Here is a 14286-nt window from a genome sequence, read left to right on the forward strand (position 1 = left end):
AGACAAAATGATAATGATGTGGCCTACTTTAATTAGAGGACATAAATTGACGAACAGCAGGTGCAACAATATGTTATATTTTTCCCTTTTTGTTCATTTCCATATGTGTAAAAATGATTATAGTCACTGAAAAGATGACCGCATCCTCATTTTCATCTAACAACATTTTTGTCAGACAATGGGAGACGAAATAAACGTGGATCTGAGGTTGTGGTTTGGGGGGGCTCTGTGAGGACTGGTGCTGGCTCTCTGGCTGTGCAGACCTCCAAAGAAACTGTCCTGCATGAGGAGCAATGACTGAGTGTGACAACAGTCTTGAAGATTACAGTGAATATACACTATATTGAAAAAAGTACAGTATTAGAATAGAGAATAGAATAGAATAGAATAATCCTTTAATTGTCCCACAAGGGGAAATTTGGTTGTAACAGCAGCAAGAAAAACACATATACAAACAAACAGAACACAGGACACAGAACAGAAACATACACATTTTTTTTACACATTCACATCAAGGTCAATAGTTAGCTTGTTAGCAGAAAAGCTAAATATTAGCTTGTCTGCATTCACAAACATTCAAACCTAAGATATGCTGTTGTTAATTGATAGTTTTTAATATGATGTTTGCAGCTATAACAGTGAGAATTTGCTTCTGGGCAGGATTTCCAGTTTTTGGCTCGTGGTATCCCAAAGGTGTTCTGGGTTGAGGTCATGACTCTGTGTTAGCCAGTCAGAATGAGGAGTGGGGTTTTTTCTAGGGATGGACAGATCCAATGTACAGTATCGGTCCGATCCTGACCTAAATTACTGGATCGGATATCGGGAAGAAATAAAAAATGTAACCAAGCCATTAAATATCACAAAAGCACCTCACAAAACTTGCGACATGGCGTAACCCAGGTAGTGACCTCAGCACGTCGGAGCATTATGCGTCACATGATTAGGGATGGGTACCGGTTCTGACATAAACGGTAGTAACCAGACCGAAAAGCAGCGCACATTTCGGTGCTTTATTTCAGTGCTTTTTTTTTTCTTGAGATGTCATACACTTTGGATTCTAGCCAATCATTTTACCTTTCCAAAGATAGTAGGCGGGCCCAGGTACGTACGTTCTTTTAGAGCAGAGCTACAGATTAAAAATGCCCAAGGCGGCGATCAAAGTCTGGCTGTACTTCACAGCAAAAGATGCAAACTCAGCAGCCTGCAACAAGTGCTTTAAGCTGATACTGTGCAAAGGAGGTAACACCTCGAATCTGATGAAACACCTGGCGACGCATAGCGTTTTTTTAAAAGCTAAGAAATGCACCGTATTTGATAGCTTGCTGCGAGACCTCACACCGAGCATATCTACTGCGGGTGTGGTGCCTGTTATCGGACCTGGAGTTAGCAACATCCCCCAAGAACCCGAAGAGGAGAGTCCTGGCCCCTAGCCCTGCCAGTGTAGCAGAAATGATGGCGGATGATGATGTCAGCAGCAGCCATTCTCCTCTGCGTGAGTAGCTTCATGTTGTTCATGTGTAATTTACGTTGAGTAGGCTAACCACGCTATTACATTAATGCATGTAAGGTGAACTAGCAAACACCGTCGTAGTTACATGCTGCTGTCTTCTTGTTTGATAGAGTGATACCATATATGCCCTATAGCTGCAGAAAAGGCTAACATTGTTATCATTTTACAAAGAAAACAGCTAAACATGAGAGGTTTTAGGACAAAGTTTGTGTTTTCCATTGTTTAAGCACCGGTTCCAACCAAAGGAGGTGTGTTGTATCAACAGAAAAGGCTAAGTTGGACTTTTTTGGTTCCCACAAAGATATGAATACAAGCTCACTCACGCACACACACACGCACGCACACGCACACCTGGAGGAGTGAGTGTTGCATGGCATGGAGACACTCTGACACTCTGATAGCACACCGGTGACACACTCCAATGAGCTGCCTCGCTTCCTTCACAGTGAGCATAAACTGGACGACACAAAGAGTTCAGTGTCTGAACTCCTCAGCTTTCCAAATCATCCAAAATGAGGCCATTTTTCTTACCAGTTACCACCTAACATACCAGTTAGCACCTCATGGTATCATTAACCTCCGAGCTGTAAAGGGTTTACTTCAGGCGTCATCTGTTTACTTCTTGGTTTCCAGACTAAAACCAGTCAGCCTGCGTCCTGTGTTGTCTTAGCTGTTGTGTGAACCTTCATTGTGTTTATTATTAACATTACCTAAAAGGGAAAAGTAGCACAATTACTAATTTCTGCCATATTTCCTCCATTCTCTCAGTTTGAATAATTGATTGGCTCCTCTATAATTCACTACCATCTGATGTGAAGAACAGCAAAGGAATAGGCTTCATAAAAGGACTCATTTTATGAAGCCTATTCCTTTGGAGACAAACCATCACTGTCCATCTCCTCGCTTATTCTGAGGAGCAGTTGTCTGCATGATCAACTCTGTCACCTATAACATCTCCAAGTTTCTGGCTTCGATTCTCAACCTGCTGGTGGGCAGCTCTGAACACCACATCCAGAACACCCTGGATTTTGTTGAGAAGGTGAGAGATGTCATTATGGAGGCAGATGAAACCATGGTCTCGCATTTGACGTTACATCTCTCTCACACTGCATCCCAGTCACGGAAGCGTTGGAGGAAGTCCGTAAGAGATTACAGGATGACACCAACCTCAGCAACAGGACCACTCTCAGCATCGACCAAGTGTGTTTGCTTTTGAAACTGTGTCTTCATTCCACCTACTTCACATACAAGGGTCAGTTCTACAGGCAGAAACATGGGTGTGCCATGGGCTCCCCAGTTTCACCCATCGTGGCCAATTTGTACATGGAAGAAGTGGAAAAGAGGGCGCTGCTATCCTACCCTGGAACACCACCAAGCCATTGGTTCAGATATGTGGATGACACCTGGGTGAAAATCAAATCTCAGGACGTACTACATTTCACGGATCACATTAACTCGGTGGACCAACACATCAAATTCACCAGGAGGATATGAAAAGTGGCAGGTTAGCCTTCTTAGACTGTGAGATTTCCATCAGTAATGGGGGACATCTAAAAGCTGACATGTACCGTAAACCCACGCATACGGATCAGTATCTAAGGTTTGACTCTCATCATCCACTGGAGCACAAACTGGGTGTCATCAGGACGCTACAACACAGAGCGAACACCATCCCCACTGACACAGCGGCCAGGGAGGCAGAAGAACAGCACATCAAGAAGGCCCTGAGTAAATGTGGTTATCCCAGCTGGACTTTTGTCAAAGCTGGAAGGCACCTAAAAAGCTCCAGCCGATCCAGGAGAGAAGGACAACCGCTGCCCAGGCGAAAACCTGTAGTGATCCCATATGTGTCAGGAGTATCGGAACAGTTGAGACGCATTTTTCTAAACACCGGGTCTCTGTGGCTTTTAAACCCCAAAATACGCTGCGCCAAAAACTGGTCCACCCCAAGGATCGGGTCCCCGACACAAACAGAGTAACATAGTGTACGCTGTTAAGTGCCAGGAGGATTGCCAGGATTTATACATCGGGGAAACCAAACAACCTCTGGCTACAACACAGGAGAGCCACCTCGTCAGGCCAGGACTCTGCAGTCTATTTACACCTACAGGCCAGTGGACACTCTTTCAATGATGAGGATGTTCACATCCTGGACAGGGAGGAACGCTGGTTTGAGCGCCGGAGTCAAGGAGGCCATTTACGTGAAAAGGGAAAGACCATCTCTGAATCGAGGAGGGGCCTAAGGGTACATCTTTCGCCATCTTACAATGCTGTGATTGCAGCCATTCCCCAACTCTCTGTGAATGGTACTCATGGCCATTGATCAGTGTTCTTTGATCAGTGGGTTTTGGTCAGTGATTGTTGATCAATGGTCATGGGAATTTGCATAATTATGATTAAGGAACTGACCTCACAGCCCATTGTTCCTTCAGTGGGCTGGTTTCAGTCATTATGCAAATGTACTGTTTATAAGGTTTGGGGAAACCTGCAGCCAGCTGAGACTGAAGAAGTCACTTGATGAGTGACGAAACGCTTTCTCCCACAAAACGCTACGTCCAGATGAACAGATTCAACTTTTGGAGATTTACTTTCCTGGATGATTGAGAATGCATCAAGACGAGCATGAGGAGCAACTCCTCTGTGGAGCACCCGCCTCCTGACTCATCTACAATGACCTTTCATTTCTCACTTTGAACAGTTTGGGGAAATGTACAGTTATCATGTGAAGGAAGGCTGAAAATGTTGGAGAAAGGCAAGCAGCCTGTTTCCTCAGCTCTCCTGGAATGCCAGTGTGATGCACATTGGAAGGAAGTGGACTGGAAAATCAATGAAAGCTCCGGCAGCCAGCAAGCTTTCTCCTCGCTCACACACAGCACAGACGACAGAAGATCTTATTTTTCTGTTAGAAGCCAAATTGGATTTTTGATCAATAATTTCTACCTGAAATTCCAGAAAAATACTCCATAACAGCATTTCTATCAGATTATCCTATCACATTCTCCAGGTCACCTAATTTGTATTTGATTAGAGCTGAAGTCTCTGATATTTTGCATTTACAGTACATTTGTACAAACTGGTCCATAAAGAGGCCTGTGGATTAACCAAACCAGTGACCTGGTGGATGTGAGTCCTGGGAACACTCCAGTCTACACGACAGGCATTTACAGCCCGTTCTCACTCGCGAGGCGTAACATCCGGACGATTTGTCAAGTCCCAAGGCGTTCCTGAGGAACGTGAAAGGTGACCTTCCGCGTTCTTATGCTACGCGCCAGGTTATGGATGAAATCCAGTAGAATGACACTCCCGCGGTAAAACACGTTCCAGCCATGTATTCCAGCCCTAACCCTAACCAGCACTTTAATGATGTTAGATAGTGTTTACTAAAGCGATTTAAACAAAATAAACGTACATGTGTAGATTGAGTGTGACATGAGGGCCACATCGAGTCATCAGAGCAGAAATAAAACAAGGCTAAGCTCGAATATAAACACTGACTTGATGAAGAATTGAGCAAGTAAAGTAGCATGGGACTGCAGACGGCAGCAGGCGTGGCTCCAACAGACACTGAGCCTCCTGCTTTTCGTAGCTATGACATTTATGTGGCTTGACTCTGCACCTAAAATGAAACTACATCATGAAAACACCCCGAGAATGACACTAACGCTGTTTTCACACATGACCTGCAGTGCTGAACTTTTTTTTACTAATTAGAGTGACCCAAAGACACAAAAATGCAAATTAATTGCTCTTTTACTCACCAGCTCGCTGGCTGCAGTTAAACAGCTCAGCTGATGTTTAATTGCACTACTGTGAACCGATGTGAGGATAGAGCAGTGAATTATCCCTCACACACTTTTTGATTTTGTCAGAGGTCACTGTAATGTTTTTTTTTTACAGTCACAGGTCTGCCACATAAACATTTATACAAGTGTTGTTTTTAAACTTCAAGTATTTTCAAGTATAAAGAAGCTAAATCCTATTATTCATGCAAAGATAAAGTCAAACATATTTGAACAACACTGAGACTTGTTGTCAGACGTGAAACTACAGTAGCAGGACCTTTGGTGGTAGAAAAGTAACACAGCAGTTTTAATGCAGTTATCAAATTTACAAAAATGAAACAATAAGTCACGTCAACAGAGCAAAATTTCAAAGACAGAGTCTCATCAAGAGCTGAGTCCCAGAGTCTGCATGATGCTCCCAGCTGGGAATCCCTGGAACTGAATCCTAACAGCAAACTAACAATAAAGACAACATGTTTGACTAATTAATAAATAATAACTATAGATAAAAGTGTCACAGTTTTGTTGTACATGGTCAGTGATGATAAAGGGCTGTTCTGTTCTAGTCATGGTGCTTTTGGTGGTTCATAACTGACCTGCAGCAGAAGCTCACCCTCGGGGATCTTGGTATTATTGTGACCATCCTTCATTCCATTTCGATTGTTCAGGGCAACTGCAGAGAGAAACACACATGCTTCAGTCCTGTGATGATGTTTGCACAGCACTGCTGTTATTTTCTCTACATTAAAAGTAGGAAACATACTAACAAAGCACTTCATGCAGTCTCTATGAAATAAGCAGTTTCCTCAAGTTCAGAGCTTTTGAGCTAAAATATACTGGTTTTACTTTAAAACAGAGAGACAACAAATTCCTTCTCATCGTTGTGCAGGTGAAGCCAAAGGCAAGATGAACACGTTCTCATCCCAACACGTCACATACCGACGCTATGTGACAAATCGTCGGTATGTTACGCATTCGGAGGCATGAGAGCCGTTTGGAATGAATCTATACATGTAAATGTGTTTTATGTTCTGATTGTGAGACGCTCTGGAAAACACTATTTCATACGCATAAGGTTAAGGTTAGGGCTGGAATACATGCTGGAGCGTGTGTTACCGCCACAAGCTGAATTCTACTGGATTCAATTGAGAATCCGAAGCATATCATCAGGATGCAGAAGGGTACCTTTCGCGTTACTATGAGACACCTCGGGACAAATCGTCGGTATTAAACGTTGGGAATGAGAATGCTATGCTTCATCATATTTTCTAGTCCTTAGCTTAGAAGGAAGTTGGTTTGGAAGGATATTTGGCGATGCTTCATCCTCTGCTTTGTGGTTTTTTTGCGTTTGTCCATTATGCTAGCAGCGTCCAAACATTCTTTTTTTTAAAATTTATACCACACCCCCTCCCTGCAATGGCTCTGCGCACCCCCTACTTAGTGGGAAGTTGAAGGTTGTCAGGTCAACTACAGCTTTCACTCTCTTTTCACCATGCCCCCCTTTCTCTTTTTTGTTATGAACTTACAATATATTTATTAGAAACACACATAAATTTGATCATGTCCACCACTTTATTACCCCCACCTGTGTTCACACAAATGAGCAATTTATCTACAACTTTTTACACCCATTGACTCCCATTATTATTATTGTTATTATTATCACTTTTCTGTCCTTTTTTAAGGTGGATTTTCTCCCACACCGTTTACCTTACAGACACCGTTGTCACACCAAATCGACCAGGACAACGATTCGTACAAAACTAACACATGTGTTCCACTGTGCCTTCTACGGTTTTTCAGTTATGATCAGAAAATCTCTCAGATCCCTCCCCATTCATGTGTATTGGAAATCCAGAGTGAGACAGGGAGAAAACCTCGTCTTCTGTGACCACAGTTTTCACCCTACAGATGTAGCTACACTTGACTCCTTTCACAGAAGCCCTTCTTCAAAGCACACCTGGTTATGATACTTGATGCTTCAATTTGGCTACCTGAATGTGGGTGACATAAGCTGTGGGAACATCACCAGGACTTGCTGCTTGAAGTTCACATGAAATGACTTTGGAGCGTTAAACTTTGATGTACTCTATTTGACAATAGGGCTGCCACGATTAGTCGACTAGTCACGATTACGTCGACTATCAAAATCGTCGACGACTAATTTAATAGTCGACACGTCGTTTGAAGCTTTGTAAGATCCCAAAAGATGCAGGAATAAGTAGTAGGATTTAAGAGTGTAATAACGGACTGAAACAGAAGATGGCAGCACTGCATGTACAAGGATGCCAGCTGCCGTTAAACCCCAAGAAGAAGAAACTGTCCCAGAATTCATAGCGCAGCTCAGCTCAGTTTCCAACAATGGCGGCAGCTAGTTAGTTTTAATGTTACTGTTATTATTCTTTCTGGGTCACAATATAAACGTTTAACATATTTTCAGGCGAGAATGTAGCTGTGTAAACCTCAAATATCTGCTCAGTTTATCAAGACACCACATATTTGCAAAAGCGCCCGACGCTTTCGAGACGCCTGTTACCCACTAGCTCCATAGCTAGCCGGGGCAAGGCTCACTAGAGCCGGTGAGAACACCGGACTCCCGGCAAATCTTTCGCTACTCAGGTTAAACATGATATATAAGCCACTTAGATAACTTAAAAATGTTATTGTTTGGCTTTTTTCAGTATTTTATTTGTTCATGAGTAAATCGGTTTGGCTGAAAGTTATAGTTTTTACACAGCTGAATAAACGCCAAGCAGACACCTGATTATCAGAAGTGTGAGATGCTCCAGAATATACTCCGTGTCCTGTTATATTTTAGATAGCAAGGAGCAGACGGCTGCGTTTATTAAACTCCACCAAAACAATCTGCAAATTTCATTTAAATTTAATAAACTATCATCTTGTCTTCATTTTTAGTTAGCACATACCTTAAACACTTAAAGTTGTAAGCTAATGATAGTTATATAAGAGCAGATGCTGCTGGTGCAATAAGCTGTACGTTTTACGTTCAATGGATGCATGATCTGATTAGTCGACTAATCGCAAAAATAATCGGTGACTAGTCGACTATCAAAATAATCGTTTGTGGCAGCCCTATTTGACAAGGAAATTATTTATTAATTTGGGAGTGTTTTGGATGATAGAAAGGAGCACTGTATGAACACTGCTGCTGCTAAACTACTGTGGTGGAAGCAGTGTGCTTGATCCCATCAGTGGGCCCCATGTCAGCACTGGCCAAACGTATCTGGCCCAGTAACTGATTAAACCTGACAAACAAGCACTGACCCTGAAAATCAGGCACTCCCTCATACTTGGCGCTCTCTCTCTGCCGGCTTTGCAGGCATTTTTTATTGTAATGTGTTGGTGTACAAAACGCAGATGAGAAGCTGGAAACAAAAGGTTCATGAGCGTTCCTTCAAATGTCTGTACATATGACAGCGCCTTAAGCTTATGTACACACTGCTTAAAGTCTACATTTTCTTTTTTAATGAATGAAAGAGACTCAAACCAAAATAAAAATAGAAATAGGAGACTTAGAGGCACAACTGAGAAACAAGGAATGAGTATATCAGAGTCTCTACCCAAGACATACAAAACACACATGAGCTATTTGAGTTTAATGATTTTCTAATCCAATTATTAAAATTAGCTGAAGTGTACATTACATACAGGAGGTGAAACTACTGACGACTAACTCTATATACAGTCGCTGTCATGGTAACTGTGGATGTACTGTGGTTATACATTCTACTGCATGAGCACACTAACTTGGTTGTGGAAGATCTGAGGAAAACTAATGTGAAACTTCTTTATGACTTACTGCTATAAGAAATCGATATAAAAATGACTCTTAAGTTGGATACACATTTGTAACAGTTTCAGTGCCAACAGTGATGTCTCTGGACAGCAGACAAGCTAGCAGCTGAACATATGAACAGTAGATGGCACTTTATGAAGAATTTCAAGAGGTCAGTATAGCTGACCCCTTTCAACAACACTGACCCCTCACCCAGCTGGTGTGCATGTTAGCATTAGCTGATAACTATTTGCAATTACCCAATATTGGCTGTTTGTTAAGTTATCATTATGGTAGCAGCTATGAGTAACAGTATTGATTATATTTCATGTATTGTTTTAATCTTCTTTTTATAAATACCTCCTTTTCCCCTGTGGTTTCCCCTGTCATTTTCTGCCCTATAGCTGCAGAAAAGGCTAACATTGTTATCTTTTTACAAAAAAACAGCTAAACATGAGAGGTTTTTGGACAAAGTTTGTGTTCTCCATTCTTTAAGCACCGGTTCGGGCACCGTTTAAGCACCGGCACCGTTTCAAAAGTACCGGTTTGGCACCGGTATCGGATTGGTGGAGAGCCAGCATGATTGCGCAGGCAGACGGTCAGCAGAGTCTCTCTGAGCCTCCATGGCACTCAGTTAAATACCTTCTCCAGGAACAAAAGGCAGTACACGGCTGTTTCACACCTTAAGGTTCACACTCCCTTGCTACCTCCCAGAGTCCTCGAAGAGACAAAAGATTCTTCCTGTAAAGTTGTCTGCTTCCCCCCAACTTCCTAACCAGACCCACACCATCTGTCTAACTGTATGAGTGTAAGACATGTTAAAATCCAGTGGTACCAAGGCATTATACAAAATAATGTGATTAATACATAAATAAAAGAAATTCCTATACAATCCGTAGCCAGTCTTGTTAATGATCTCACTGAGGGGGTTCAGGCCTATGCAGAACAGCAGTGGGGACAGAGTATCTCCTTGGTAGATCCCGCACTTGATGGTGACTTGTGCTATGGGCTTGGAGTTGGCCTCTGGTGTTGTACGCCACATCCCGATTGAGTTCCTGATGAAGGCTCTCAGGGTCCTGTTGATCTTGTATAGGTCTAGGCATTCCAGTATCCAGCTGTGGGGCATTGAGTCATAGGCCTTCTTGTAATCAATCCAGGCAGAGCACAGGTTGGTCAGTCTGGTCTTACAGTCTCGGCTGACTGCTCGGTCTACCAGTAGCTGGTGTTTTGCGCCTCTGGTATTCTTGCCCATTCCTTTCTGTGCCCCGCTCATGTATTGACCCATGTGCCTGTTCATCTTAGCCGCTATGATGCCTGACAGGAGCTTCCACGTGGTGCTGAGGCACGTTGTTGGTCCCTTCTTGGGGTCCTTGGGGATCAGGACCGTCCGACCTTCGGTTAGCCATTCCGGGTGTCTCTCGTTAACTAGCAGCTGGTTCATTTGTGCCGCCAGGCGCTCGTGGAGTGCAGTCAGCTTCTTCAGCCAGTTGGCGTGAACCATGTCGGGCCCTGGTGCTGTCCAACTCTTCATACTGGAGACCCTTTCTTGGATATCTGCCACTGTGATGGTTACTGGACCCTGTTCAGGGAGGTCGCTATGGTCTGCCCTCAGATCCACTAGCCACTGAGTATTGCCGTTATGGGTTGCGTCCTTCTCCCATATGTTCTTCCAGTATTGTTCCATCTCCAGCCTTGGTGGTGCTGTTCTCATATTGTTCCCCTGCCACTGAGAGTACACCTTGGCTGGTTCTGTGGAGAACAGCTTGTTTATTCTCCTGCCTTCTATCTCTCTGGTGTACCTCTTCAAGCGGCTGGCCAAGGCTGTGAGTCTTTGCTTGGCAGTTTCCAAGGCCTCAGGACAGCTTGCTGTACTTCGTAGGCACCTTCTTTGTCGCGCCTTTCTGCAACTCCGATAGTTGGCTAACCTCCCTCCGTGCTACCTTGATCTTAGCTTCTAGCCTCCTTCTCCATGGAGGGTACTGCCCCTTGTGGCTGTGTGACTCGTAGCCAAGCATCTCACTGATCACTGCTGCCGTAGTGTAGATCAGCTTGTTTGTCTCGGTAATCGTGGTTGTAGGTATCGTCCGTAGTGCTGCATTAACATCATCTAGCAGACCTTCTGAGGGTACGTCACGTAGTCTTGGTAACCGACTACGGGGGGTCCAGGTTTCAAGCTTGGCCATGATCCTATCTTTCAGGTCAGTTCCTCTCGCACTCAAAGATCCTACTCCTATAGCACTTGGGGCTTGGTACCCAATCTCGGGTGGGGGTGATGATATCTCCCCCCTGACCTGGCGTCCTGGCTCCCCCTTGCTGTAGCATTTGTGTTGTATATAATGTTGTATATAATAAAAATATACAGAGTTGAAATTGATTGAATGAATTTCCTGCCTTAAATACATGACGCCTGCTGAAAGGCCCTGTCACAACTTTTACACAGGCTAATCCATAAACATCAAACATATTTCCACTGGACTTCACCGTTTACATGTCTCAGCCTCACTAACCTGTCATTCATTCTATTCTTGCTTCCCTTTACTGGCTTCTCATGAAACTTTTAACTGATTTAAATTTTTTCATTAATCACACATACAGCCCTGCATAGCCCAAATCCTTCTACATAGCTCATCCTATTACACTATTGACTACTCCACTCCTCTACTTCAAATCCACGTTTTTGAGTTTGCAGCACCAAACCTTTGAAACGACATCCCTGAAGCCATCAGGACAACTGTCGTTCATTTTTATTAGTATGCATACATATTAATATTTCATCACATTTTTGGCTAAAATTCACAATAACATGCACTTTATAAAGTGCCACACAAATAAGGTTATAAGTTATCATAACAATAAAGTTCACATGAGTTTGGCATTTTAAATAATGCACAATTTTCTGCTCTGATATTAATCTGTAATATCAGTTAACCTTCTCCTTGTATAAGTGGGCATGGAGTAATTACAATCCGACCACATCCTCACAGCCTTCTTCTCTGTGCTCTTCAACCACAAACAACCAAACAATCCTTTAATTTGCATTGATAGCATTAACACAGTTACGGAGTCTGCAGCATCTGTGTCCAAGCACTGATCTGTACCTACATGACAAAAACAAACCCGTGTCAGTGTCCCCTCTGCTCAGCAGGGCAGACAGTTAGGATGTTTCAACTCCTGCATAAAATGAACAGTCAATGCAGCTGCCCCACCCCCACATCTACCAACACATACTGTGCACACCAGCACACGTATATTAGAGAAAACACGCACGCCGTGCCGCTTTCGTGCTGGAGGTGATGCAGAGAGGTGGGAGGATGTAAGGATTGATTGGATTTGGGCAGCGTAAGGTGGAGAAGGGTCCCCGACGATTGGCAGGTTTTCCCTTCAGTGGCCTGCATTCCTGCATTAGCAGGGCTGGGGGATGGGGTTAAGCCAAGTAGGGGAAGGACAGAGGATGAGACTGGCAGAGGAAGGGAGGAAGAGCTGACATTAAGGGACGGCCCACTGCCGATCCCACAGCTCTACCTTTCATTTGCGGTCAGAGAGATGACCTACAGGAAGGAGGGGGAAGCAGTGCACAGTGAAACAGGCATTATGACCTGTCACAAGACTTTGGGAATGGTCACACAGCTTACATAACAAATCACGGAGCAGCAGTTCTAGGCTACAAAAGTAGGACAAACTGCAGATATTTACAGCTGTGTGCCAGGTTTATGTGTTTTTCCCCTCATACTTCATTTTTAATACAATATCAGAGGAATCCACAGGAAGACCCTGAACTTCTTTGGTCTAATCATCATGACAATTTCCATTCCTGTTTTCCTTTACTGCACCTGCCACAAACAGCTCTTTAACAATGTTTTGCTAGCCTCTTTATGAACATTATTCATATTTATTTATTTACAAATATTAATACACTAAAATTAAAATGACAATAGCATGTTCCAAGAGCCGCAGCTTATTTCAACAACAAATACCCAGCTATGGATACAATAATAGGATTATTAATGTTAATAATGATGATAATAATAATGTCTGTGGTTCACTACAGGTTCAAACATGGATGTGATGACTCAGCAACACTGGAGTGAAATCAGGTTTGCTTCCTGTCTTTAAAAACTGAAGGAAGCTTTCCAGGACACTGGGTCAGTTAAAGGGGACAGGAAGAGGAAAAAGGACAATCAGAGCACCCGGCTGCAGGCACAGACTTTTCTAAGAAACCCAGAGGCGTCTTTATTAGCTCAGTTCTGTCATCTACAATCTTATCAAGCTTTTGTTTGTTGTAAACACAGTAGCAATTCCCTCCAAGGGAATCTCTTCACTATGGTAGCAGAGCTGATCTAACAATTTATCCAAAAACAAATGGATGAATAAAACAGCTGCTATGGTCACACCTACTGTACTGTACTGTATGTAGAGCATGGTTAAATGTGTGCTCTAGCCATCTGAGGACAATAGTTACAGAATTTGCATCATTTTCCACATTCTGAGCTCGGAGCTTTGATAAGGCAGAAATGGATCCCCATCAATCAGGATTTGTCCCAGAAGCTCACATCTAGTGAACTGCAGGAGTTTTAAAGCAGAAGCATCGACTAACAGTGACTCCTGGCATACATTTGATTTATTTGAAAGTCTTTGAAACTTGTGAAATGTTTATGCTTGTTCTTTTCTATATCATAGAAACCTGTAAAAATCGAAATAAAAGCTGACGTCGCAAAGTGAATTTGCTCCACTGCCCAAACTTCCAGTCACGTTTGACTGTAATAAGGCATACCACTGCGTCTACACTGCACGTCATCTGTGACAGGACTGCTGGAAACTGCATGTGATATGAACTTTTTCAAAAGTTAGCTCAGACTAACGGCTGAACCTGCAGCTCAGGTGGTCGAGCGGGTCATCTGCTGAATCAGGATCTCTAACAGTACTTGGATCCAAATGCCAGGCAGCAGCTGTGAATGTGTATTTTATAGCTGAGGATACGGGGGGGGGGGATCCACGTGTTTGCAGCTTTATGAGCGTTAACTCACCTCTCCTCAGACTGAATGAGCCCATTGTAGCTGCTGACAATAACAAAGATGGCAGCTGGCTCGGATAATGCTGTCAGCCAGATTAAATGGGCTCTGTCAGAGCTTTGTTCAGCTCCTGTGATGCATTCAAATGCATGCTCTCAGGAGTTTTTTAAAGACACCTTATTGATGTCG

The 14286-nt window shown here is 43.3% G+C and overlaps 1 protein-coding gene across 1 annotated transcript in view; it reads right to left on the reverse strand.

Moving 5' to 3' along the window:
* Positions 1–14286, reverse strand: part of LOC116332780 (aryl hydrocarbon receptor-like) — a 42800-nt gene that overhangs the window by 11324 nt on the left and 17190 nt on the right. The window contains exon 4 of the mRNA XM_031755834.2: positions 5889–5965. Coding sequence (XP_031611694.2) covers positions 5889–5965 — 77 coding nt within the window. The remainder of the gene's footprint in view (positions 1–5888; positions 5966–14286) is intronic.

The sequence above is a fragment of the Oreochromis aureus genome, linkage group 16 (assembly GCF_013358895.1).
Source record: "Oreochromis aureus strain Israel breed Guangdong linkage group 16, ZZ_aureus, whole genome shotgun sequence".
NCBI classification, from domain to species: Eukaryota; Metazoa; Chordata; class Actinopteri; order Cichliformes; family Cichlidae; genus Oreochromis; species Oreochromis aureus.